The 27528-nt window shown below is 52.5% G+C and overlaps 1 protein-coding gene across 1 annotated transcript in view; it reads left to right on the top strand.

Moving 5' to 3' along the window:
* Positions 1–1850: 1850 nt before the first annotated feature.
* The window catches only part of TEKT5 (tektin 5), a 40154-nt gene continuing 14476 nt past the window's right edge, over positions 1851–27528 (top strand). Inside the window, exons 1-5 of the mRNA XM_060648472.3 lie at positions 1851–2487; positions 5124–5207; positions 5902–5972; positions 10809–10952; positions 14928–15150. Coding sequence (XP_060504455.2) covers positions 1912–2487; positions 5124–5207; positions 5902–5972; positions 10809–10952; positions 14928–15150 — 1098 coding nt within the window. The 5' untranslated portion in view covers positions 1851–1911. The remainder of the gene's footprint in view (positions 2488–5123; positions 5208–5901; positions 5973–10808; positions 10953–14927; positions 15151–27528) is intronic.

The raw sequence follows: 27528 nt of genomic DNA on the forward strand, positions 1-27528 counted from the left end.
TGGCCCCACCCCAGCCCAACTCAACCAGAATCTGAGTGTGTGTGCTTGTACATGCATAGTGGATCTCGGGAAAGATAGAAAAAACTGATAATGGTAGTTCTATCTGGGAAAGCTGGAAGTAGCGAGGGGTGATGAGAAGAATCTAAATTTTGCTTTATACCCATCGTAGATACTGCTCACATTATTATTTTTGAACATGAATGTTTAGTGCTCACAAAACACCCTGAATCTTTTTGGTCCGTTTCTTGACTGCCTTCAATGTGTAGGACCTTCCTGTGTGGGGTATCTCTTCTTCTTCTTTTTTTTAATGTTTATTATTTTTGAGACAGAGAGAGAGACAGAGAGCAACCAGGGGAGGGGCAGAGAGAGAGGGAGACACAGAAGCCAAAGCAGGCTCCAGGCTCTGAGCTGTCAGCACAGACCCCGACGCGGGGCTCGAACTCACGAGCCGTGAGATCATAACCTGAGCTGAAGTCGGCCGCTTAACCGACTGAGCCACCCAGGTGCCCCATGAGAGTTCATCTTAAAGATCGTACAAAGCTTGCTGCAAAGTAAGCATGGTCAGTATGGAGGGGGTAGAGAGCCCACCATACAAGATAGGGGTGGGTGTTAAGCCTTTCTTTCTAGGTTCTCTGGGGAGAATAAGTGAGTATATGTAAAGCATCAGCTGTACAGAAGTTGCTTAATGTTATTCCTCTGTGCCTTAGGTCTCTCCTAGCCACCATCAACTGTAGGGATTTTAGGCAAGTTGGGGAAACCTCCCATGGACCGTCACACTTCACTGACAAGGACCATTTATTTGAAGGTTAGTTTCTTTCCCATTTCAGAAGTGGAAGAGGCCCCCACAAATCAAGCTCCCCTCTTGTTCTGTACCTTGACCTCTCATTGCCGCTCCCTCCAGCCGAGGAAGGGGGCAAGTTTCTTGGTGGATCAAAATATTGGTGTGGAACAGAAGGGTGAAGCCTCTTTCCGGCACAACAACCTCTCGGTTCTAGATGCCTATTCATTCAGGCAGCGGCGTGATGGGTGCTGGGACTTAGGGGGGAGCCGGACAGACAGGGTCTCTGCCCAGCCCCCTTTATGAAGTTAAGGTTTGCTGAAGTATAATTTATGTACAGTAAAAGTCACCCTTTTTGGAGGACAGCTCTGTGGGCTTTGACAAATACTGACAATTGTATAGCCCCCGCCACAGTCAAGGTATAGAACTATAGCCCCCGCCACAGTCAAGGTATAGAACACGACCTGCTGTCCCCACCCTCTCGTTTTCTCACGCTCCTTTGATCCTTTGTGGTCAGTCTTATCCCCTCCCCCAGCCCCTGGCAATCCCTGATCTGTCTGCTGGCCCTATGCATCGGTCCTTCCAGAATGCCATCTACACGGGATCACACAGGACGTGGTCTTTTGAGTCTGTTTCCACTTAGCTTAATACATTTGAGGTTCCTTTTTATTGCTGAGTACTATGCCACGCCATGGACGCACCACTTTGGTGTCGTCTTGGGGACAAAGAGGACAAGAAGACGACTCACCTGGACCAGACTGGCCCTAAGCCTTTAAGACTTTGCCAGAGTGGATTACATCACGTTTGCTCCCATAGGCAGTTACGTGGGACAGGCACATTCAATTGTTATGGAAAAATAGACAAAGGCTATTTTTGCACCTCTGTGTGGATTGAGAAACTCAATTCACTTTATTTTATTATTATTTTTTTTTTTTGCATGTGCTTTGATGGGGACAATACGGGCCCAGCTGGCCTGAAATGAGCAAGCATCCCAGCAACGCCCCGCTCCCCCAGGCTTTATGACAACAGTCCCGAGTCACAGAGGTCCTGCCCATCCCTAAGGGAAGAGCCTTCCCCTTCCTGTGGTGCGGTGGCCCCGCAGAGTTTTGCCCAAGCGCAGCTGATGGGGGAGGATGGAGTTTCTGGGAACCTCTCAGACCGCCAGTTACTGTGGCCCCAAGAAAGCCTGTGCCTTCAGGGCACTGCCCCCCGCTGGGCCCGCCCCAGAGACCCAGGAATGTTACCAGCCCTATTCCCTGCCTGGCTACCGCTACCTGAAGTCATGGAGACCCAGCCTCTTCTACAAGGTCTCCAACGCCCAGACCTGCGTGGACGAGAGAGCCACGTGTCGCAGCCCCCTGAGGCCCCCCACCATCCTGCCAGCGCTCCGCTCGGCGCTCTTCTGCCGCTACAGCCCACGCGACTGGGACAAGTCCAACGATCTGCAGATGCGAGGGGCCGAGGCCTCACGGCTGTGGGCCAGCCGGCTGACGGGCGACTCCATGCGGCTCATGCAGGACAAGGATGAGCTGACGCGCCAGATGCAGGAGGGGACCAGCCGGAACCTGGGCCAGCGGCTGTCGGACATTGGCTTCTGGAAGTCCGAGCTGGGCTACGAGCTGGAGAGGCTTCTGAACGAGACCCACAGCATGGAGACGGTCAAGAGGCGACTGGAGTGCGCGGCCGAGGAACTCAACTGTCCGCTGCAGGTGAGTGTGGGTAAGGGGGGGGGGGGGGGGCGAGGCCGCCGCTGAGACGCAGCCCCGGCTTTCTGCTCCTCCCGAGTGAAGGTCAAGGCAACAGGCACCTTGCAGGTGGGTTCCAGCTGCGTGATCGTCTGTGATCAGTTCCTAAGGCGCAGGATTATTCCAGTCAAATCAGGGTTCCTGAGACTGAACCGGATTTCCTTTGCTCCTTGGGCTTACATCAGAACTGTAGAGGTTTTATTGAGACATTCCACAGGCGTGTGTGTGTGCGTATGTGTGTGTGTGTGTGTGTGTGTGCACGCACGTGCTGGTCTTTAGAGGATATACTTAAACTAACTGCCGGCTTTTCTCCAAAGCCCTTAACACTTTCTAACATCCTCTGTAACTTACAGATATACTTATTTATTTATTTTTCTATTTTTTTAATGTTTATTTATGTTTAAGAGACGGAGAGACAGAATGTGAGTGGGTTAGGGACAGAGAGACAGGGAGACACAGAATCCAAACCGGGCTCCAGGCTCTGAACTGTCAGCACAGAGCCCAATGCAGGGCTCAAACCCACCAGCTGTGAGATCATGACCTGAGCCGAAGTCGGACGCTCAACCGACCGAGCCACCCAGGCGCCCCGCACATATATTTACTGATTGTTTTTTTTCCCTGGGCAGGGATTTCTGTCTGCCTTGTCACCGGTGTGTTCCAGACTGATACCCGGCTGTGACGGGCAGCGTGTCTGTGCTGATTGCCCGTGGTCTGGGCCAATGCTTTGAACGTCTCCCCAACATAGCACAGTGCATGGCGCACAGTAGGTGCTCAGTAAATGTTTGTTGACTAGACGAATAAATACCTGAATGTGGGCATTCTGGACACTTCTTGTTCTCCAACCGTATCCCAGATCGGTTGGGATTGCTTTTGGCTGCATGTAATGGGTACTTGCCTGCAGCTTGGCCAAGAAGGAATTTATTGTTCTGCCATAATGAGAATTCTAGAGGGAAACAAGGCGGGCTGCTGCAGCTTCCACGTGATGCCGGAAGGGGCCCAGGTGCCCGTCTTTCTGCTCTGCTGTCCTTAGCATGTGGCTTTTGTCCTGCTGCAAGGAGATTTCATATCTCGTAGTGCTTGCTGCTGCTTCAAAGAGCATTTTGATGTTCTCGTCTGAGGCAGAAAGATAGGGGTAGTGCAAACAGCAAATGTGCAACCGTGTCAGGGAATGAGAGTTTTCTGGAAGGAAGCACCATGCGTTTCCATGTCTGGCCCATGTGCCAGAACTCTCATGGGTTCCGTGGCTGCAGAGGAGTCTGGGTAAGTGAGTGGTTTTCACTGGGTCCTGGAGTGGACATTGGGTAAGGAACTGGCATTATCTGCCTCGTGCCCTGGGGGCTAATTGCGGTCACATAGGATGATGTTCTGCTGCTCCCGAGACCTTTCAGTTCCACCTCCCTGGACAATGGTGACTGCCTCCTTCTTGTCCTCTCCACTCCTGCCCTCCCTCCCATTTTCCAGCCGGAGGGGCAATTTTAAATATTAAACTGGATCTCCACACTCTCTCACAAAAACCCCCTCTGTCACCAGCTCTAGAGCCTGCGCAGCCCAGCCCGTGTTCACCGCACTAGCCTCCACGTCTCCGGTTCTAGTGGCTTCTTGTGTGCTCCCCTCCTACCTCAGGACTTTTGCATCTGCTGTTCCCTCTTCCGGGCACATTGTTTCCATTCTTCTCTGCTGCTGCTAATTCAGGTCTTGGTCTGTCACCACCTTAGAGAAGTCCTTCCTGGCTAACCCCCCACCGGTTCCTCCCACACACTCACATCACCCTGACTGTTCTCATCCAAGCCCTAATCACAGGATTGTGTCTCTGTGTGTGTTTACTTGTGTGTGTTGTCTCCTCTCTGTTACGGCAGGGACCATCTGATCGGTTGATTGTGGTATCCCCAGCACCTTGATCGGGTGTTCAATCAAGAGGGGCTCAATAAATCCTTGTGAAATCAGTGAACCCCTCTCCTTTCAGAGTTCCCAGGTGTGTTTGCCACCCAGCACCAAGATGCGGTGCTCGTCTGCTTCCTTCACACTTCTGCTACTCTTTGTGACATCACAGGCCGGCAGCCCAATCACCACCCTTTCTCAGCCCCCTGTTGCGGAAGCTCCCCTGAGCAGCCCCTTCGGAGGCCCGTCTTCTGTTCCTCTCTGCCCTTGTCCCCACGACATGAGCCTCCAGGTGTGCGGCTGTGAGACAGGGTTGCCTGTGTCTCCCTTGGGCCTGATCGCTTTCCAAAGCTCTCCCCCCACCGACAGATCTTCACAAAGGGGTTTTCACGTATATGTGTAGGTAATACCGATCGACCGTATTTTTAGGGCTTTACATTTGTCGAGCTGACTTCACCCAAACAGCTAATCTGTGAGAGATGCAGCAGTATCATACCCATCCTCAGTCATGGCATCTCACGTCCCCACCAAGAGAGAAGTGGGGGGTGTGGAAGCTTACCCACGCGCACAGCCATGCAGGAAGCATACCCACATGCACAGTGATGAAGCATCCGGGTTTCCCGGGGATAAGACAGATCATGGCAAATGTATTTGTGAGTCACCTCCGTTCAGGGTCTATATACAGGTGCGGGGAAAACACTATTTCCTGCTGCTCCCTACAGGTGGCCCTGGAGTGTCTGTACCACCGAGAGAAAAGGATAGGGATTGACTTGGTCCACGACAATGTGGAGAAAAACCTTATCCAGGTAAGGTGCCTCCTGGGTCTGCCCAGCACCCCCTGGGGGGAGGAGGGGGGCCCCCCGCTGGTCAGAGAGGTCTCTGATCTGCCTGTCAGGAGCAGAAGTCACATGTCACCCCAAGCAAAGTCAGGGCTCAGAAAGCTTTGGTGGGGGCCGAGGTTGCAGGGGATGGGGGGGTAGAACAGGGAGAAATGAGACCATTGGACCCTGCCAAATGGGTATCATGATAATAATACCAATAAATAACAATAATAAAAGCTAGCGTTTGTTGAAACCATGATTACGCCATATGTTAAATAACTTGGATTTAAATTTTTTAAAAAAGCCAGCGTTTCCTGAGCCACTATTTGCCACACGCTGTACCATATCATATGCATTATTTAACTTAATGATAAAGTAATCTAGCGATGAGCATTTGGCACATAGCAGGTGCTAAATTTTCTTTTAATCTGGAATTATATAACAAGGGAAGCAAGTAAGTTAAAGAATGTGGAGCCTCCACAGCTGACCCTTAGCTGGCTGGTCCAGGGATCACGTGCTTACGATGAGGCAGGAAATGGATCCCACCCTGAACTTTTACCTGTGGGGTCAAAGGTGGGCAGTGAGGGGTAGGAGGGTGGTGGGGCCACTGGGGGTGGGGGGAGGCAGAGCGCCCTGACCTTCTCAAGGGCGCTATTCTTTTTGACATTTTTCATTGCAGGAAGTGGATTTGCTAAAATGTTGCCAAGAGCACATGAGAAAACTAGCTCAAAGAATTGATATCCAGATGCGGTAAGAGCTGCCTTCTCTCTCCCTTCTTGGAATCTATTTTGGGTCTCCCCGGGCTTCCGAGGGCAAGCGGACGGGCTCTCGGTCTCTGGGTGGTTCTTTGGGCCAGCGTGTGCTGGTGAGAATTCGACAACAGGCTCTCTGGGAAAGAAAGTAAAATTCGGATTCGCAGCATTTGCCAATTTCGGGGCTGTAAATGCCTGCCCCGCCCCCCTCCCCGTGGCTAATTTCAGTGGGCAGCTGTGCCCCGCCTGGTCGCTCTGATTTTGCCCTTGGGGTCATGACAAAAGAAACGGCCTCCCTGAGGCCCCTCTTAGCCTGTGGCTTCTGCGTGTGAGTTCTGAACTGTGGGAAATGGCAGAGCAGCGTGGCATCAGGCACCAAGGTGAGTGGCCAGGGCATCTCTGGAAGGGATCTGGTGGACGCCCGGAGCCAGGATCTTCAAAAGAAATCGGCTTTTTGTTCCTGGAAGATGACATAGCCAGTATCCTGACAGGCCAGGAGGCTCCCCTCTTGATTAAAAGGAGGCCCGAGTTTTACAGGGCTTGGGGCCCATAGCTGAGCCCTTGGCCCCCAGGTCCCCTGGAGGCAGCCTTCCCTCCTGACTCCTGACACAGGAGCTGGGCACTGCCTTTAACCCTTAACAGCCCACGCTGCTCTGCTGGTTTCTCCTTGTCATTTACTCAGACACCGAGAGGAAGAGGTGGGCTGGCCGCCTAGCCCGAGCCTCCCCTCCAGCTGCCTGGGGCATGTGGGTAGCCTGGCTGGGATGCTGAGGGGTGCCGGGCAGCTTGCACATGAGCCCTGGGGGCTTGCTGCTCTGGCTTGCTGTGACAGGAGACAGTCACCGGGGATAAGAGAGCACCCGGGGCGGTGACCTAAGGGTGCAGTCAGGGCCGCCGTCAGAGGTGGTGGGGTCCGAAATGATATGCAAATACAGCAGTGGCTGTAGGCACAGGTGGGTGGACGAAAGCAGAGTTGAGTTCTGTTATTTGTTTGCCTGGATCCTGATTTCTGACATTTCCACTCGCATGTTCCACTATCGTTTGCCGCATGTTTGTCTGTAAATTAATTTGCTTAAAAAAAAACAACGCTTACATACTTGTATTTTATTTATTTATTTATTTATTTTCATTAAATTTTTTATGTAATGTTTATTTTTGTTGAGAGAGAGAGAGACAGAGCACGTGAGGGGAAGGGCAGAGAGAGAGAGAGAGAGGGAGACACAGAATCGGAAGCAGGCTCCAGGCTCTGAGCTGTCCGCCCAGAGCCCGACGTGGAGCTCGAACCCACGAAACATGAGATCATGACCTGAGCCATAGTGGGATACTCAACTGACTGAGCCACCCAGCACCCCTACGTACTTGCATTTTAAAGGGAACATTTTAAGTTTTTTTTTTTTTTTTTTAACGTTTATTTATTTTTGAGACAGAGAGAGACAGAGCATGAACGGGGGAGGGGCAGAGAGAGAGGGAGACACAGAATCCGAAACAGGCTCCAGGCTCTGAGCCATCAGTCCAGAGCCCGACGCGGGGCTCGAACTCGCAGACTGTGAGATCGTGACCTGAGCTGAAGTCGGAGGCTCAACCGACTGAGCCACCCAGGCGCCCCTAAAGGGAACATTTTAACAAAGAGAGCGCTTTGGGCAGGCACATGTCTTGATTGTATTTTTCTTGCCCTTGTTTTTACGATCACCCATTCTGGACAAGAAAGAGTGGTTTTCCATTTGTGGCTGACATAGAGCGATGGCAGACCGTGGTGTTGTGGTGATAGAGGGCTGGAGTTCGAGCCAACAGAGGGAAGAAAAGCCCAGAAACTTGGAACTGGGGAGGTGGGCCCCAGAAGGGAAATCCTAAGACAGGACTGGGGGTAGGAGGGGACTGCGGTGTGACCCCAGCAATGAACAGGATGTGGGAGAGTAAGGACAGCCAGAGAAATGGAGAGGAATGGACACAGAAAGAGGAAAATAGATGGAGACTGGGGACAGACGCAGAGAGGTGAAGGCAGCCCAGGCAGGGAGGGTGGGAGGAGAGAACCAGAGCAGGTGGAGAGGCGTCCCTCCCCTTTGCTGGGACTGAGGACCAGCCACCCTCCATAGAGGCTGTTTGACCTCGGGCAGTGGCCCGTTTGTCAGAGGATGGCTTCTGGGGCACCCTAATTAATCTAGAACTGGCCACAGCCTCACTGATGGGGTAGAACTCAGTGTGGCCTTGCTCCTGTGGGGAGGCCTGCTCAGGTGGCAGCCGCCCTGGCACTGGGCTGCTGACTCAGGGTTTTGTGGGTGGGGCCTCAGGCCTGCATCTGGGCAGAACTATGTCCTTACCTCACCAGATGCCCCTTGGCAAAGCACAAAAGGCACTTCCTGGCGGGGCAGAGGCCATATTCGAGCTTTTCCTCATAGGCCGCCATCAGGGTGAGCCGTGGCACTGGGTGGGCTCTATGTCATGGGCCAAGGAGGGGAGACAGAGGCAGAGCCCTTTTCTCTAGGCTTATTAGCATAGGCTAGGAAGCTGGACCAGCTGACCAGGGATTCTGAGGCCCTGGGTCCCCTCTGATGCTTTGGCATAGATGTTTTCTAGCATTCTGGTCTTCATGTTCCAGTTCATTAGGCAGGACAGGGCCCCCTTTCTCCACGGCTTTGCTAATTCAGAAGGCCCCAGGAACCTCAGGATGGTTCCTCCTGTCCCAGCATGACTTCCTGAGCATTTTGATAGGTGGGAGCGCACCGCCAGGATTTACTGTCCTTGCTTCTGGCCTCTTTGAAACCCCTCACCAGCATCCGGATCCATAGCAGAAAAAGAAAGTGTAAAAAAGATGAACAGAGACAGACAGGGGAGAGGGACAAAGAAAGAGAGACACAAAGTCCCCAAGACAGAGAGAAACCAAGAAAGATGAGGCAGAAAGAGGTAAAGATCAGAGAGAGACAGACAGACACACACACACTCACTTTAGGTGGTGTAGACATGACCTGGCTTAGTGAAGGTTATTCCCTTCTTTATTCCCTGTCACTTCAAGGCAAAAGTCCTAGTCAATGCTTGTGTGTCTTTAACACGGACTAATCTTATTTCAATCAAGAGAGAAACAAAAAGGTTCAGGCTTAGAACCTTCTGGAGACAACAGATTCTATCTGTCTAGGATTCTGTTCATGTTTACTTAGTATTTATGTTGGAGGTGACCCATTAATAGGGCTACTGATGTTCCTTTCAAGACAGTGAGGTAGATTTTCCCTTTAAAACACATTTATTTATATTTTATTTAAAAAAAAATTTTTTTTTTAACGTTTATTTATTTTTGAGACAGAGAGAGACAGAGCATGAACAGGGGAGGGGCAGAGAGAGAGAGAGACACAGAATCCGAAACAGGCTCCAGGCTCTGAGCTGTCAGCACAGAGCCTGATGCGGGGCTCGAACTCCCGGACCGTGAGATCATGAGCTGAGCTGAAGTTCGACGCTTAACCGACCGAGCCACCCAGGCGCCCCTTATTTATATTTTAAAAAAGAAAAGTAACAAGTAAATAATAGTGCAGGTACTTTGAGAATACGGCAAGAATCACGGAAGTGGTTCTCCAGGGTCTGGAGTTTGGCACACGGTGGCCTTTAAATCTAAGCTTCTTGACCAAAATACTAACCTGCAGGTGCAAGTACTCGGCCTGCCAACCGTCCTCTCCTCACCTCTGCTCTGTCCCTGGCTCCGCCCAGTCCCTGGCTCCGCCCAGTCCCTGACTCCGCCCACTCCGATTCCACCTATACCTGACTGTCCACTCCTTGGCTCCACCCACCACGGACTCAACCCAGACCCTGACTCCGCCCATCCCTGGTTGCCCAATCTCTGGCTGCACCTAGTCATCAACTCTGCCCAATCCCTGACTTCTCCCCAGTCTCTAGATTCCACCCTTTTTTGACTGTCCAGTTAGTTCCTGACTCCACCTAGCTCCTGGTGCGGCACAAATCCTTGACTCCGCCCTGTCCCTGATTCTGCCAGCCTTCATACGCTGGTTACAGGTCTCTAAACACCTGGATGTCTCTATCTTCTTTGCTTTTTACACACGTGGTGCCCTGAGCTTGGAATTCTCATCCCCTAAACCCAACTCGGTTCACCTGTCTGCTGTTGTTAGGAAACCCAACTCAGAAACTTCCTCACCCTGAGTGGGTGGCTTCCTTCTCTGTGTTACTTTGTACCCTTTTCAAACCTTTACTGTTGCCCTTCTCATTCTTTGTTCATTTGTACTGAATTTACACAAATCTGTGAGCACCTTGAAGGTAGGGACTGGGTCTTAATCATGTCTTTTCCCTCTGTGCCTGGCAGAAGGTCAGACACAATGATCTGCGAAGTGATTTAAATTGACACCAGGCTTTTTCCAAAGTGTGAATTCGTATCTTGTAAGTCAGGTCAGCAAAGTACAGCTGGGAGGGCCAAATCTGGCCCGTAGCCTGTTTCTGTAAAGTTTTATTGGGGCACAGCCACGCCCATTCATTTACCTATGACCTAAGACTGTTTTCCTGCATAGTTGACTAGTTGCAACGGAGACCATACGACCCACGAAGCCTAAGATATTTAGTATTTGGCCCTTTACAGTAAATGTTTGCCCATCCCTGTTCTAAATGTCAACGGATCTGCTTGGATTGGGGCGAAGGAAGAAGTACAGGGAGGCGCTGGGTATGCGGTGGGGGCATTAAGGTGGGAAAAAGGCGGAGAAGCCATTGAGGGTAGATCAAGCACCCTCCTGGGAGTCGAGAGACTTGGCTTTCACCAGTGGCTCTGCACCACCCTCCTGGCTGACCTCGCGTGAGGGACTCTGGGCAAGTGCACAGTTTACGGACCAATCCTTGCCCCCCACAGGGATAACCGAGATGCTCAGCACGCTTTAGAGAGGGACCTTGAGGACAAGAGCTCGGCCCAGTTTATCGATGAGAAGTGCTATAACCTGAGGAACACGTCAGACTGCATCACTTTCTTCCACGGCATGGAGAAAGTCGATGGCACGTAAGTCCTGGGTTCTTGGTCCCCCTCTCTGGCCAAGCTTGGTGGAACTGAGGGCTTCTGGGTCTGCTCCTGCCAAGAACCACAAAAGGTCACTGTGCACCAGTAAAGTAAGAGGCAAAGTGGTTGAGTGGGGATCCTCAGTTGCAAGCCACAGAATCCAAATCTGGCTAACTTCAGACAAGATGGAATTTACTGGAAGGCTGTGGGGGAGCCACAGACTCCAGGAGAAGGCTGGAAGGGAAGGTCCTGGCAGCTTGAACGAGCCAGGAAGTGAGAGCTCATCAGCTATGTTGTCAGAGCACTACTGTCTCTTTGTTCTTGCCCCCTTTTACCCAAGATTCAAATCCCAGCAAGAGGGTGCAAGGGATTGGCTTAGTGAGGGTCCCACAGCCACTGCCGTTGGGCCAGGGCGTGCCGGGCACCCTGACTGGCAATTCCACCAAACAAATTCTGAAACAGAACGGGTGTAACCAGAAGGAGGAGGCATTCAAGCTCAGCTGGGAGAGTAACTGATGCCCTCCGGTGGATGCCTGGCTTCAGATTCAGCCTCCCCACTAGTGCTTGGGGCAAAGTACTTAATCTCTCTGGGCTCCGATCTCCTCATCTATACTGGAATAAAAACAGTGCCCACCTCCCAGAGTTGCTATGAGAATAAAAAGGTGGGTGTGGGGAGCGCGGAGCACAGAGCCTGGTGTGGGGGAGTGAGAGCAGCTAGTATTTATTGAGTGCTTGCTGCGTGACCCCATTTACTTGTCACAGCAGCTCTGAGCTAGGTGCCTCTGTGTGTCTGACAACGTCATGGGCATGTCACTGTTGATGGAATTTCATGCAGAACTAGGCCTGCTTTCCCGATTGGCAGTCCAAGGTCAGGGTCATGATGGCTGGACAGAGAGGTGCTCTGGGTACAGGTTGGGGGGGGGGGGGTGGTATCTATCTTGGTTTCATTTTTTTTTTTAAGTTTATTTATTTTGAGAGAGGGCGCGCACCAGAGGGTGCATGTGTGGAGTGGGGGAAGGGCAGAGAGAGGGAGAGAGGGAATCCCTATTCGGGGCTCGATCTCATGAACCAAACCATGAGATCATGACTTGAGCCGAAATCAAGAGTCGGATGCTTAACCACCTGAGCCACCCAGGTGCCACTATTTTGGTCTCTTAAAAAAAAAAAAAACAAAAAACAGTGAAAAACTTCTAGCACATAAAATTGTGCTTGGCACTTAGTAGGTGTGCAGTAACTGTTGAATGAATGAATGGAAGGGGAAAGGGAGGGAGGGAAGAAAGGAGAGGAATTTCTTGGTCATCTCCTTGGCTGGAGCCCGGGGCCACCTCCTGGACCTTAGGAAATACCCAAGGGTTGAAATGACCCTTTGGGGTTGCCGGCAGTAGCAGCTTCTGGGGACCCTCCTCCTCTTCCTGACAAGGTGACTCGACTCCCCTGTGGGGCTGGCTGGCCATGCGAGCAGGACTTCAGGGGCCTCGGCCCCCTCAGCCGCAGCTGGAGTCTGGACGATTCCCTTCCCAAGTGGATGCCTTCCTGAAAGCTCACGGCCGGGACTCGGAGCCTGCTGGGCACTGCACTTTACAAACAGCATCTTGTGAACGATAAACACTTATCAAGGGCTTGCTGTTGCCGGTGGCCAAGATAGGGGTTTCACATTTAGTCGTTCAACAACCCTGGGGCGGGGGTGGGGGTGGGGGGGGCGGTAGTCACCATTATTATCCCCTTTTTACAATGAGGAGGCTAAGGCTCAGAGAGTTGAAGTCACTGGACCTGTCTGAGCCCACGTTGCACATGATCTTAGGCAAAAGGCCGAGGAGCGATAATCTGAGCCCACCTTGGGCACCAAGCCTGTGTGTTTTACCTGGGCACCTTCCTGCCTCCTGCATCTAGAGGACACAAGCTCCAGAAACCATGTCCCCCTGCAGAGGCACACCAGCCGACAAGCTGCCTCTGGCACATCCCCCCCCCAGGGAGAGTGTGATTGAGCAGGTTATTTGGTTATTTTCTCTCAGAAGCACAGCTGTCTGCTCCAGGGGAGGGCAAGGGCTTAGAGGTTGCTGCTCCTGACCTTGAACAGTGCCCCGTTCAGCAGCAGGAGACAGAGTTAATCTGCTGTCTCTTTCTGCTGTCCCTGGTGCCTCCCTCTTCCTGGACTGTTGGTGAGTAGCTGTGTGACCTTGGCAAAGGCACTTTACCTCTCTGAGCCTCAAGTCTTTGTTGGATGAAAGGTCAGGATCAGACACAGCACCCTCTCCCATCTCCAGAAGGCTTAGACCTCCTTTACGGCTTGATTTTTAACTCCTGCAAAAGACAGACAAGACAATCACATATTATATGTTTGTTTTTTAATTTCTCTTCACCATGCAATCTAAGCGTGCTTTAAAATGTCTGAAAAGAGACTCCTATTTCAGAAAATTGAGTCTCTTTTTTCTCTACTGCCTGAAAATAAAGATGACTTATTTAAGAACTGGAGGCTTCCCAGATAGAAAAGACCTTACAAATGTACCCAGTGGAGGCGCCTGGGTGGCTCAGTGGGTTAAGCGTGCGACTTCAGCTCAGGTCATGATCTCACGATTCCTGGGTTCAAGCCCCACGTCCGGCTCTGTGCTGACTGCTCGGAGCCTGGAGCCTGCTTTGGCTTCTGAGTCTCCCTCTCTCTCTCTGCCCCTCCCCCACTCGAGCTCTGTGTCTCTCTCTCTCTCTCAAAGATGAATAAACATTAAAAAAAAAAAAGGTACCGAGTCTGGTTGACCCCAGACCTGGAGCCCGCTCAGAGAAATGCGTGTCCCTCCTTCTCATGGGCTTCCCAGAGAGGACCCCCATGCAACACATTGGTTGTATGTTGCAAGGATTTCCATACGCAGGCAGGAAGCACCTTCTGTCGTCGAAACTGAATCGCTTAGGCTTCACCGCCTCTGAGAAGCCTTCCGGGACTGCGTTGAGATCCATCCTTCAGCCGCCCTGCGGGTGGTCCCACAGTGGAGACTGCCTGCTGCAGACCGCCTTTCCATGGGGTTCCCACTCGGGCTCGGCCCGTAGCGGTGCACCAGCGGGAGGCTGAGGGCAGGGAAAGAAGGATGTTGGGGGTTTATTCTTCCAGCACCCCTCTCCCGCCAGGGTGTGTGGTCCTCCAGGGCTCCCCAACCCCTTCCTCGCCCTCTCCCCTTGCCCTTCCCGACTTTGGTGGTGACGGTTTCGTGAGCTTGCTCATCCAAGGGCGCCTCAATGCCCTCTGAGCGTCCTTTTTATTTCCTTTTATGACCCTGACGGGCATGTAATGACCACCTCCATCAGTCCCTCTCTGTCTACAGTCCTTCCGTGTGTACAGATCTTTATTGAATGTCCGTCTTCCTCTACTGGCAACTTCGCGCCCTGAGGACAGGGAGGTTGATGTTCTTGTGTATGGTTCTCTCCCAAGTGCCTAGAACGATGCATGGCATGTAGTGGGCATTCAGAGAACTCTGGTCAAATGATTGAGTCTGTGCAGTGATCGATGCGGAACGGAAGCAGCCCTGCAGTCAGCACGTGCCCCCGAGGCCTGCTTCGCAGCCTGTGTCTGTGACTTTGGGGAGGGTAGTTGACAAGGAGCTTCTCGAAGGAATCTCGGCTCTGTGACAAGGCACCAAGTGCCCTTTGGGAGATCCGCTCTTGCTAGGCTGTAGCTGCCTCCTCTGTGAAGTAGGGGGTTTGGATTAGCCCTGTGGTTCTCAACCGGGGCTAGGGGACAGTTGTCCCCTCCCCCGAGGGGCACTTGGCAATGTCTGGAGCCATTTTTAGTTGTCGCGACTGGAGGGGAGCTACTGCTGGCATCTAGTGGGTAGAGGGGGGCTCAGGGTGAACCCCCCCAACAGAGAATGGTCCCGACCCAGATGTCAGGGGTGCCTAAGGTGAGACTCTCCAGATCGGGGGTTCCCCAAGGCCTGTCTTCAGCCCCCTGATTCCTCTCCTGTGTTCAGTTCGTCTTTGTGCCTCCTGCAGGGTCTCCGTGCCCGAGACCTGGGCCAAGTTCAGTAACGACAACATCAGGCACTCACAGAACATGCGGGCCAACTCCATCCGGCTGCGGGAGGAGGCTGAGAACCTCTTGGAGACCTTGTCAGACCAGATGTGGAAGCAGTTTACTGACACCAACCTGGCCTTCAGTGCCCGCATCTCCGAGGTGACAGACGTGAAGAATAAGCTCCAGACACAGCTGGCTAAGGTAAGCAAGATGCCCCAGGGCCACCGTCCACGCTTCCGGATCCTCATCTCCTCCCGAGGGCGGCAGCAGCATCTGGCCAACCTGCCCTCCTGCCCCGTCCCACCATCCCGGGTCGACCAACTTGTCCACCAGTAAAGGTGAGGGTCTCTGAGCGTCCCAGGGGGGATTCGAGCATCTGGGATAAATCTTTTCCTTGTGCCCCTGGTGATGAGCTTGGCCCGGCTGTCACCACGGCACCCAAGAAGCTGCTGATGGCCCCTGGGGTCCTTCACTCCATCTCGGGGCCTTGCAGCTGAACGTGACCGGTGAGAGTGGGTGCAGTTATCAGAGGCCCAGAAAATGGGCCCGAGCAGATCTCCACCCACATCAGCATCTTTGCAAATGTAACCTTTTACCTTCAAAGGCTTCCCCAGCATCAGGGGTGAAGGATGGGCTAATGTCACTGTCTTCCTGCTTCCCCCGTACTGCCCTCTCCACTGCTCCTGTGCGAATGCAACAGGCCGCCCCTCACCTCTGGGGGGGGGGGGGTCCTCTCTACATGGATTTTATGCTCCCTGCTCTGCACACACTCAGTGAGCCTCCTGGGGAGCCAGATGTGTGCTGGTCGCTGGCTAGGAATGAAAGGAGGGGCCATGCAAACAATGCCCTGATCCCCCTGGCGCTTGCGTTCTGGAAGAGAGTGGTGTGAAATCTGCACACAGGAAGGATTTAGGGATGACCGATTGCAGGGTGTGGTGGCGGGGGGGAGGGCAGGGGACTAGCCTTGAACCTGCATTCATGAAATAGTTATAGCCACAAAGGTACGTTGTATGTATATTTGGGGGGCAGTGAGGGGCCTGCAGGCAAGGTTCAATGGAAATTGCTGGGTGGTGTGAACCCTCCACATACACCACCCTATAGCTCTGGTAGCAGGTGACAGTTTCATCAAGAGCAGGTCACTAGGGAGTTAGGCAGCCAAGGGATGTTGGGAAGATTATTCATTCTCCAGAGCGGCAACGAGTACAAAGGACGCGTGGAGGATGAACTTGGGAGCAGGCTCGGGTCATACGGTCCTGGCAGGTCCTGGTGAGGGGTCTGGATTTTGCTCTGAGAACAGTAGCGAGCCTTCGAAGGGTTTTAAGCAAAAGGCACTGGGCTCCAATCTTATCCCCAGGTGGATTTCTTTCCTTCCTGGATGGAAAAAGGGCTGCAGAGGAGAAGAGTGCCCACGGGGAAATGGTTAAGAGGCTCTGGAAGGCGTCCGGGGCGAGGGGATGGCTGCCTGTGCCAGGGTGGGAGCCTCAGATGGGTGGGGGAGGGGAGAGATGTGAGATATCTTCAGAAGACAGAGTTGACGTCTATGCCTTCCCTCCCCCCTTTACTGGACATTTTTCTGTTAATCTTTCCAGAACAGGGTTGAGGAACTTTTTCTGTTAAGGGCCCGATTCTATTTTCAGCTCTGCAGACCGTACAGTTTCTGTCACAGACTCAGTTCTGTTCATGTAGATGGGCCCCAGACAGTAGGTACACAAACGAGCACGGCCGCGTTCCAATAAAACTTTATTTACAAAAGTAGGCAGCGGGCCGGATGTGGCCCACAGGTTGTAGCTTGCTGACTACAAACGGCATTTTATGTAGTTTATCATCGCTCCTTCCAGCCCACAGTGTGGGGTTAGAAGCATGGAATGCCTGGGTGTGAATCCTGGCTTCACCATCTCTGCAATCCTGGACAGGTTCCTTAACCTCTCTGTGTCTCAGTTTCCTTCTCTGTAGAATAGAGATGATGATGGTTCTGACCTCCGAGCTGCCAGAAGGATTATATAAACCCGCTGAACCGGTGCTTGGAACATAGTAAGCGCTGTGTCAATGGCTGTGATTTTCCTGTATTGGTTGGTTCACTTGTCTGTCTGCGTCTCTTCAGGGCATCGCCCCCGTTTCAGCAAGGGAGCCCCCCTGCTTAGTGTACCTCTCAGCACATAGTAGACACCCCTTCAATCTTTGTGTGATGAAGGAGAGGAATCTACGAGGTTGAATTTTCTGTTGTTTTTTTAAAAGAATGATCCATGAATAATGCTTTTAATTTCAATTTTCTTTCTCTCTCCTTCCTTCCTCCCTCCCTTCTCCCTCCCTCCCTCCCTCCTTCCTTCCTTCCTTCCTTCCTTCCTTCCTTCCTTCCTTCTTCCTTCCTCCCTCCCTCCTCCTTTCTCCCTTCTTTCCTTCCTTCCTCCCTCCCTCCTCCCTTCTTCCTTCCTTCCTTCCTTCCTCCCTCCCTCCCTCCCTCCCTCCTTCCTTCCTTCTTCCCTCCCTCCTTCCTTCCTTCTTCCCTCCCTCCCTCCCTCCCTCCCTCCTTCCTTCTTTCTTCCTTCCTCCCTCCTTTCTCCCTTCTCCCTTCTCCCTCCCTCCCTCCTTCCTTCCTTCCTTCCTTCGTCCTTCCTTCCTCCCTCCTCCTTTCTCCCTTCTTTCCTTCCTTCCTTCCTCCCTCCCTCCCTCCCTCCCTCCTCCCTCCCTCCCTCCTCCCTTCCTTCCTTCCTTCCTTCCTCCTTCCTTGCTTCCTCCTTCCTTCCTCCTTCCTTCCTTCCTCCCTCCCTCCCTCCTCCCTTCTCCCTCCCTCCCTCCCTTCCTTCCTTCTTCCTTCCTTCCTTCCTTCCTTCCTTCTCCTTCCTTCATCCTTCCTTCCTTCCTTCCTTCCTTCCTTCCTTCCTTCCTTCCTTCTTCCGGGAAGAACTGTCCTGTTATTGTGGTAAAACAAACATAACAAAAAATGTACAATTGTTTTAGTCTGTTCAGGCTGCTCTAACAAAAATACCATAGACTTATAAACAACAGACATTTATCCCTCATGATCCTAAGCATCAGTATCAAGGCACTGGCCGATTCATTGTCTGGTGGCAGGCCAGTTCTTGGTCCACAGACATCGTCTTCTCGTGGTGTCCCGGCAGAAGGGATTTTTGAGGCAGCTCTCTGAGGTCTCTCTAATCAGGGCACACCCATCCCATTCGTGAGCCCCTGATGACCTAATCACTTTTCACAGACCCCCACGTCTTTTTGCTGTCACGGTGGGGATTAGGTTTTGCCGTGGATTTTGGGAGACACAAACCGTTCAGTCCGTAACAATCATTATTACGTGTAGAGTTCACTCGTGCGAAGCTCCCGCTCATTGTTGTGCGACCACCACCACCGTCTGTCTCCGGAACGTTTTTGCGTCTTCCCCAACTGAAAAGAACTCCCGTGTTTCGTGAACTCCCTGCCCACGAGGCCACTCCCCGGTCCCCTGTGTCCCTGGCAGCTGTCATCCTACTTCCCGTCTGTTGTGAATTGACCGCTCTGGGTATTTTGCTCCTGTAGAATCAGACACCCTTTGTTCTTTTGTGACGGGGTTATTTCACTGGGTACAGTGTCTCCGAGGTCCCTCCGTGCAGTAGATCATGTCAGAATGTCCTTCTGTCATAAGGCTGGACAGTATCTCATCGGATGTGTATGCCGTGGATCCATTTCTCCAGGGGGACACGGGGATCGCTTCCACCTTTCGGTTATTGCACAAGCATTTTCCTTTAATGAGACGTTTTTTATTGTGGGTCAAATGCCGCACATTGGCACGTTTCGTGGCACAAAGTCTGAGGCCTGGAGGTGACGCGGGAAGCTCCTTTGGTGGGTTTCAGGGGCTGGTTTCTCACCCGTGAAACCGGGAACGCGAATTCCTCCTTGAGGACATTACTCAAAGTGGATTAAGGTGTGGAGTCTTGTGTGCAGTGCTTGGCATGTGGTAAACATTCGATAGAAGCTGACTCAAAGTATTTATATTATCAATGGAGAAGGAAAACTATCTTTTGGGTGGAGGTGGGGAGCACAGCCTTTTCCCTAAATTTCTCCTGGCAAGTTTGGGATTATTACTAACAGTCTCATCCCCGCTGATCAGAGACTTTTTGCAATCATGTGGAATTTTATTAATAGTCATTAAAAAAATTTTTTTTAATGTTTATTTACTTTTGAAAGAGAGAGCAAGTGCAAGCAGGGGAGGGCAGAGAGAGAGGGAGACGCAGAATCCGAGGCAAGCTCCAGGCTCTGAGCAGTCAGCACACAGCCCAACGTGGGCTTGAACCCACATACTGTGAGATCATGACCTGAGCCAAAACCAAGAGGCAGACGCTTAACCAACTGAGCTTCTCGGGCGCCCCTGAGGGTGCTCCCTTTAAAGTTATAACTGTTCTGGGGTACCTGGGCAGCTCAGTTGGTTAAGCGTCTGCCTCTTGGTTTTGACTCAGGTCGTGATCTCACAGTTCGTGGGTTCAAGCCCCGTGTTGACTCTTCGCTGACAGCTCAGAACCTGCTTGGGATTCTCTCTCCCTCTCTCCCTCTCTCCCTCTCTCCCTCTCTCCCTCTCTCCCCCTCTCCCCCTCTCCCCCTCTCCCCCTCTCCCCCTCTCCCCCTCTCCCCCTCTCCCCCTCTCCCCCTCTCCCCCTCTCCCCCTCTCCCCCTCTCCCCCTCTCCCCCTCTCCCCCTCTCCCCCTCTCCCCCTCTCCCCCTCTCTCCCTCTCTCCCTCTCCCTCTCCCTCTCCCTCTCCCTCTCCCTCTCCCTCTCCCTCTCCCCCTCTCCTCCCCTCTCCTTACGTGCTTGCTCACTCTCTCAAATAAACTTTAAAAAAAATTTAAAGTTTTAATTGTTCATTGTTGAGCTCAGCCTGATTCCTTTTGGCAAGAAGCATTTCCGGAGAATTCTAGGGCCCCATCCGCACCTGTGCTACAGAGCAAGTATTTGCCCAAGTGGTCCTAGGAATCCACTTAGAACGGCCAGGTCTACACAGTTCCCCATGCAGACTTTGAGTCCAGCAGGGGTTTAGAAGACAGCCTTAGCTGTGTACCATGATCCTAGGGTTCCGTCCCCGAGGCCACAGCCCAAACCTTGTAACTCATCCTGGGCCCCGTCCTTGAATTCCCCCCTTGCACTTTTGGGCCTGTGGTGTGCCTCAGTCCTGTTGACCTCTGCTAGGAGAGAGGCTGGTGACTTCTCCGGGCTGAAGCAGTTGATGGCCTGGGAACAGGCTGCTGCCGTTGAGAGCTGGGGCCCCCGGGGGCTCCAGATCAGCATAAGTCCTCACCTGCATCCAGTGACGGAGTTGAACATGCCTCGTAGGAGGTGGACTCTCAATATGGGGGAAAGGCGCAGGGTTGGGGGAGGTATGGGGACACTGCGATAGAACAGTTCTGATCCTGAAGTGTGGGAGCCAGGCCCTGGCAGGGGAGGTGACGCTGTGTGTGTTACGAGCAAGAAAGTGATTCCTCCTTCCATCTTTTCTCAGTCCTTTAAGTGATCTCAAGAGGGAAGTCCCGATCGGATGCTAGAATGCCTTCTTCGCCTGTTTTAAACAGAGAGCGCCAGCCTCCGGCTAAGAACTTGGGGGCAGGCAGCAATGTCTGGCCAGTTTTTTATTTTTTTATTTTTTTTTCAACGTTTTTAATTTATTTTTGGGACAGAGAGAGACAGAGCATGAACGGGGGAGGGGCAGAGAGAGAGGGAGACACAGAATCGGAAACAGGCTCCAGGCTCCGAGCCATCAGCCCAGAGCCTGACGCGGGGCTCGAACTCACGGACCGCGAGATCGTGACCTGGCTGAAGTCGGACGCTTAACCGACTGCGCCACCCAGGCGCCCCGGTCAGTTTTTTTTTTAAGTGTGTTATTTCTTTATTTTGAGAGAGAGAGAGAGAGAGAGCATGCACGCATGAGCTGGGTAGGGGCAGAGAGAATCCTAAGTAGGTTCCGCACTGTCAGCACAGAGCCCGATGTGGGGCTCGAACTCAAAAACCGTTCAATCATGACCTAAACTGAAATCAAGAGTCAGACGCTTAACTGACTGTGGCTCACACTGTGGCCAGTGCCCCTGGCCAGTGTGAACAACATGGTTTTCCATGGTTTCGTCCATTTTTATGGTTACTTGCACTTAGGGCAGATGATGCTGATTTTCCCCTGACGACAGTGATGTAAAATTTTATACTCGAATCAATGAATTTAAGTTTTGTTTTCTTTTTTTTTAACAATTGAATTTATTTGAAGAAAGAGTTGTTAGTTGTGTGACGAGTGGTGGGAGGGGGAAGGTGAAAACAGCAGTGTAGACCCCTGCGTGTCAAATATGTCTGCATGTGTGCTAATGGCCGGTAGTACCTGGGTATTTCGTTGAAATGCAGATTCTGGCTGAGCAGGTCCAGGGGCCTGAGGGTCTGTGGTTTGAACAGGCTGGGGCGGGCGGGGAACGAGGGTTTAAGTGCTGCCAGGAGGAAATAGCTGGACTGGAGGTGGTAGAGCGAGTTGGCTTCGACAGACATCTGGGTATGCAGCCGTCTCCTCCCCTTCTCTCCCTCCCTCTTCGTCCTCCCTGTCCTCCTCCCTTCCAGACTCAATACTAGGGGGAACCAAGCCCTTCTAAAAGGCAAACCTCGGCCCTCCAGTCTAATCAGATTTGCCCTGATGGCATCTGCTTTCCAAACTTCCAAGCCGAGCCCTGTCAGCCCTCCCTCCATGGATGGGGCCTGCTTACCCCATCCTGCGGGTCAGCCTGCTTCGTGCAGAGGCAAACGCCCCTCCTGGGGTTTCTGCCACCCCTCGGTGGGTCATGATTTTGACGAGTCAAAATCCCATTTTCCCATCTTGAGCGTTGATGTGGCCGGAGCAAATGAGGACGCCAGGAGCTGGGGGACCAGGATAAGCCAGAAGCGCAGCCTCTGTCAGGCTGTCAAAGAGAAAAGTCAGATTTCTCGACTTGCCGTGGACAGCTGTCTCCCTGCATGCGTGGTGGGCTTTCTTGTCATCAAGGGCAGCAAACAGGAGCAAGCTTCACCCTGAGGACTTCCACCCTGCTCCCTGCCACACCTGGAGCCCTCCCATCTCCCTCTGTGGCTCCGGCTTCCAGATGCTTCCAGATGCTTCCAGGTGCTCCATCCCAAACCTTGGAGACCACTTGGATGCCTCTCTTCCTCTCCCACACCACGTCCACTCCATCAGCAAATCCGGTTGGTTCTATTTTCAGAATCTCATTGCTTCTCTCTGCCCCTTCTGCCTCCACCCTGGCCCAGCCTCCACCATGTCTTGCCTGGATTACTGCTGTGGCCTCCCTGCTGCCCTGTTTGCCTTTGGCACTTTCCATGGACTAGCTGGCAGCTAGTTAAGAGGGCATTTGGTTTACCTTGAAAAAAAGTTCAACCGCTTTGGATTCTTCCAAAAACCTTGGGAGTTTGGCCCAAGAGTGCAGCCTCTGTCTGGATAGAGCCCGCCAGTGTCCATGGATCCCCATGTTCACCCTGAGCAGGCTGCTCTGCCCCACCGTGGTCCTGAGAACTTCTCAGCGGCCCCTCCCCTTTGCAATGTAGCGCCTCGAGAAATGCATGGTGCCCGGCACATCAAGGAAACGCTGGCTGGGTGGTTTAAGTCCAAGGACAAACACTAGGAGTCTTTGGGCTGAACGGGGCCTGCCTGCTCTTCGGCCCCTCACATTTTTCTTTTAACAGCTTTATTTATCCCTGATGCGTAATTAGCCGCACATATTTCAAGCGTAAAATGTGAGCGGTTTTGACAAATACATGTCACGAGGCCATCACCTGAGTCAAGGTAGTCAATGTATGAAAGGCTTTCTTGTGCCTGTCATCTCTTCCGCACCCCCCACAACCACTGATCTGCTTTCTGTCAGTACAGATGAATTTGCATTTTGTAGACCACATTATAAAGGGACACCTACCCTGTATGCTTTTTTTGTTTGTTTTTTTTTTTTTAATTTGGCTTTTGCACTCAGCACAAGGGAGGGTCCTAGTTTACTCCTTATTGTTCAGCAGTTATCCGTTGACCTGTTGAAGGACGTGAAGTTGTTTCCAGTTCCGGCTGCAACCTAGAAAGGTGCTACGGACATTCATGTCCCTACGTTTGTACATACTCTCCTAGAGTTGTTTTTTTGTTTTTAGTATTTTCGTAGGGTCGCCTGGGCGGCTCAGTCAGCTAAGCGTCCAACTCTTTGTTTTTGGCTCTGGTTGTGATCTCGCGGTTCGTGAGTTCAAGTTCAGGTTCCATTGAAAAACGGGTAGCTCTAGGAACTCTGAGCTCAGGTTTCCACAGGGGAACAGCGGGCAGGACTTTTCGGACAGGGCCCGGGCCCTGCAGTTTGCCTGGGTCCCCACCGCATCCCATCACTGCCCACTTTGCTCATCTGGGCCCCTCCCCGGGTTCCAGTAGGCTCGTGCATTGGCCTGTTTTGCTCAGTGCGTGGGAGGAAATGCCGGAAAGCAGATGAATAAAGCAGCTGGGCACAGAAAGAGTTTAACAGAATGCAGAGGGACTGTGAGTTTTAACCTTGAAAGCCTTTGCTTTCATTCTGAGGTGTCTGTGGAGTTTTGCTTTCCAAGGGGTCATTAACACCAGCAGAACACGCTTTCCCTGGGAGGCCGGGCCAGGGCAGGAAGGCACAGCGTCTGAGGGGTGAGGGCCTCATCCCTCTGCCAGCCCCTCTGTTTGTCCAAGGAGGTCTGGAACCCATTGTGGAGTGGGAAATACTTTCGTGGTTTGCAAGCAGCCGGATCCTGTCCAGCACGGGTACCCACAGCCAGGCTACTGACGGCTCTTTCTAAAACCGGCCCAGTTTAGAGGGCAGTCTGGTGTGGGGGGGGCAAGGGCCAGGCCTTGAACACCACTGCAGCTCTGTGAGAAAGTTCCCTTTGCGGGGTCTCTCCATCAGGCCTGCTGAGGGCGTCAGGCCTTGACGTGATACTGATTTGCCTTGACCGTCTATCTGACAGCCATCCAGTCTCGGGCAGGCTTTGAACCTTTAAAGGCAACAGAACTGAGTGAGACTTGGCTGCTTTTTTCCATTTTCTCTCTTGTTATGGTAGCCTCTGTTAATGGCCAGGGGGATTCGTTTTCCACTTGTGGCAATAAAATAAAGATCCTGTTTCAAGTAACGCTTGTCAAGGGAGTTGATTTGAAGAAAAATCGGAAATAATTGTGAAGATGGTATGTGGGTTGTGGCAGGTTAACTCAGGAGAAGCCTCGGGGCGGCATGCGGTAGGTCTCTGCCTGATGCTCCGCTTTGCCCCAGAAGGGATCCAAGGTCTTCTTGCTGTACCTGGGCCACGTGTGCCTGAGGACACTCAGCGTGAGGGGCACCCCCCCTCCCCGAGAGCTCAGGTATGGGCGGTTTTGAGGCCTGTGCCAAGTGGCAAGGTGATGGTTGGGGGTGGGGGGACTGTGTGACCCATTATCTGTCCGCAGTGACACTGAACAAATGGGAGAGAAGCTGCTGGAATCGGGAAGACATAGCAGAGGTCTGGAGCTGGGAAGGTGTCCAACAAACGCAGGAAGTTGGAGGGATGGGACAGGAGAGGTGGGGAGAGAATGGGACAGAACCAGCAAGGGTCCGTTGGGGGGAACCATACAAAGGAAGCTGTCTTGAGGTCACTCTGCGAGCACAGCCAAGGCTCAGGGAAGCTATTCCTTCCCTCCTCCCACCGCCAGAGCTTTAGTTGGTGTTAGCCAATCACACGCTTCGACTGGAAGCCGGGGGTGGGGCAATCGCTGGGATTGGTTCCTGCGGAGACAGGAAGCCTGTAGGAGGCAGCCTGGCCCAGGCAGAGAGCACCTAGCGGTTTCCTAATTTCTTCCAAGGTGTGACTTGTCCACTCTTGGGTCCTTGGCTGTTTGTCTGCTCGGGAGCCACCGCCCAGCCTCTTGTATGCTCCTAGCTGTTGCATCTCCTTGCCTTGTCCAGGTCCAGAATTTTCTTGCATCTTGACATCCTTCATCCCCCCCGTGTGTCAGCCCCACGGTGCAGTGTGGATGGCTGCGTTGAGTTCTGGCTCTAGCGCTTTCTGGCTAAATGGCCAAGGCCGGATTGCTTCACCACTCTGTGCCTCGGTTTCCCCATCTCTCGAATGGGAGCAGTAATGTTTGGCAGACGTTTGTGAGAAAAACAAAAAACAAAAAAACAGCTGTGTCGGTGACCGTATTGGTGCCCCGTGAGTATCAGCTGGAAAGATGGTAAAAAAAAAAAACAAAAAACCATAGTCTGATCTCCGATCCGGAGGGAGGAACGGCAAAGTGGCACAAAGAACATGGCATCTGGAGTCAGAAGACCAGGATGAATTTTGTTCAGCTAAGGGATCTTGGGAAAGTAACTAACTCCTCTGAATCTCCGTGTCTCAATGTATGCGACAGGAGTAATCCTGCCAGCTGTGAGATCAGAGGGGAAGGGGCAGGTGAGCAGTTCTTGTGCTTGGCTGCACACTGGAACCACCCACATGCCTGGGTCTCACCTCTAGGGATTTTGATTTAAGTGGTTGGGGTGTGGCCCCAGGCATCCAACCTTGTGAACTACCCCCAGCCAAGATGGAGAACCAGAGGTTCTGAGTTCAGACCGGTGTTTCCTCAGAGTGTGGTCCTTGGGCCAGAGGCATCAGCCTCACCCAATACTGTATTTGAAATGCAAATTATTGGGCTCCCTTCCAGCCCTTCTGAATTAGAAACTTTCGGGCCCATCCATCTGAGTTTTAACAAGTTCTCCAGGTGTATCCCAGGCATAGACGTGCAACGGATGGGTGTTAATCCCCTCCCTCTGCAGCTGTTTACTTAACACATCTTATGTACTAGACTCTTTAGGTGTTGAGGATATAATGTGAACCGGACGAGATCCATGCCAGGAAGGGGGCTTCCGTTCTACTGGGGGAGACTGGTTTTTAAAAAATAAACAATTAATTAGAAATTGTGATAAATGTTAAGGAGACGCTTGAAGGCCCACGCTAGTGGATTGCCATGAATTTTCCTACTCACACAAGTGTCCTCTCTAGCAGAGAGACTCCACCAGTGTCTAAACCCCTCCAGGACTTGCCGGACCCCTGACCTCAGACAGCCTCTCAGCAGCTGGTGTTTGTATTGCCTGAAGGCAGCTGGCCACCTCTGGACAGCCCTCACCGGGAGCAGGGCTTAGTCAACATCTATCCTGCTCTTCACCTGGGGTGAATTTCCTCCCCAGTGGTATTTGCCAGTGTCTGGAGAGGTTTGGGAGGCAGGCGTGGGACTGACAGATAATGGGTAGAACCTAAGGATAACGATAAACACTAGATAAGGCGCAGGACAGGCCCCCACAACAAAGACATATCTGTCTCCGCATGTCAAGGTGCCAAGTTTGTTCCGGAGCCTTCACGACCTGAGTTTCTGGTGTGGTCGCTCCAGAACACTCCTGTCCTCACTCTCCCTGCCCCCGGGCTTGGCTGCACTTGAAAACCTTCCACCATTTGACCAGCAAAAGGATTCCTAGCGGCCTTCTCCCTTCCTGAGCTGAGAAAGCTGCCTTTGAGCCAGGCATCTCCTTGGAAACCCCTTGGCTTCGTGCAATTTGGAAAACAATGAATTTGCAAGGTTGCACAAAGCATCCAGAGGCCTCAGGCCGGCTGGAACTGCTAAATGCAATTTTTTTTCCCTCCACATCAAAAATAATTTCCTGGCCTTAGATGCTTTCTCTGCTGTCACAAGACAAGACGCCGGCAGATAGTTTTACATGGCAAACAACCTCGTTGGACCCCTTCCCCTCCTCCCCCCCGACTTTCAAAGCCTTGGGATGGATTTCTGTTCCAGCCAGGAATATCAGGGCACTTTTCCGCTGAGCCTCGAGGTTGGTTTTGGCCTAGGCGGACCTGGCAATTGCGCACACAGAGGGATGGGGTGGAGGGGGGGGAGGTTTGCCCTCAGCTGCTCCCCTGCAAGGGCTGAGGGTGGCTGATCACGGTCTGCTTGGCCATCGGGGTGCAAGAGGGAAAAAGAAGATTAACCGTAATCTCTAAAGACTAAGCTTCCTGTGTGTAGCCAGGGTTCTCATGGCTTTTCTTGTGTTAACTCCCCTTCCTCAGATGTCAGTAGTGCGAAGGCTAAGGAGCCCTGGTCTCCTGGCTTAAGGCTTGGCAAAAAAAAAAAGGCAGTAAATAATTAAGTAGATAGACGAATACATGGAGGGACAGATGAACAGACAGAAAGTGCTCTGGTCAGGGCGCCTGGGTGGCTCAGTCTGTTAAGCATCTGACTCTTGAGTTCGGCTCCCTGTTGGTGAGGTCGAGCCCCGGGTTGAACTCTGCACTGACAGCGCAGAGCCTCCTTGGGATTCTCTGTCTCCTTCTCTTGGCGATTTGCTAAGGCCACGTGCTCAGCAGGGTGCTGTTGGCATTCGAACACAGGCTGGTGGCACCCCCACCTGTCTTCTAGGCGGTTCCTACTGATTTTAAGGGGCTGGGCAGGCTGAGGTGTGTGAAATCTGGCCTCTTCTCCCTTGGCGTGCTCCCATCCGTTACCAGTGCCCCCTGCTTTGCTTTCTCAATAGTCCCGTGACCTTGTGACTTCCGTGTCTCTCCATCCCGCCTTGATGTGGGTCCTCTGCCTC

The sequence above is a fragment of the Panthera onca genome, chromosome E3, assembly GCF_046562875.1.
Source record: "Panthera onca isolate mPanOnc1 chromosome E3, mPanOnc1 haplotype 2, whole genome shotgun sequence".
Taxonomy (NCBI): Eukaryota; Metazoa; Chordata; class Mammalia; order Carnivora; family Felidae; genus Panthera; species Panthera onca.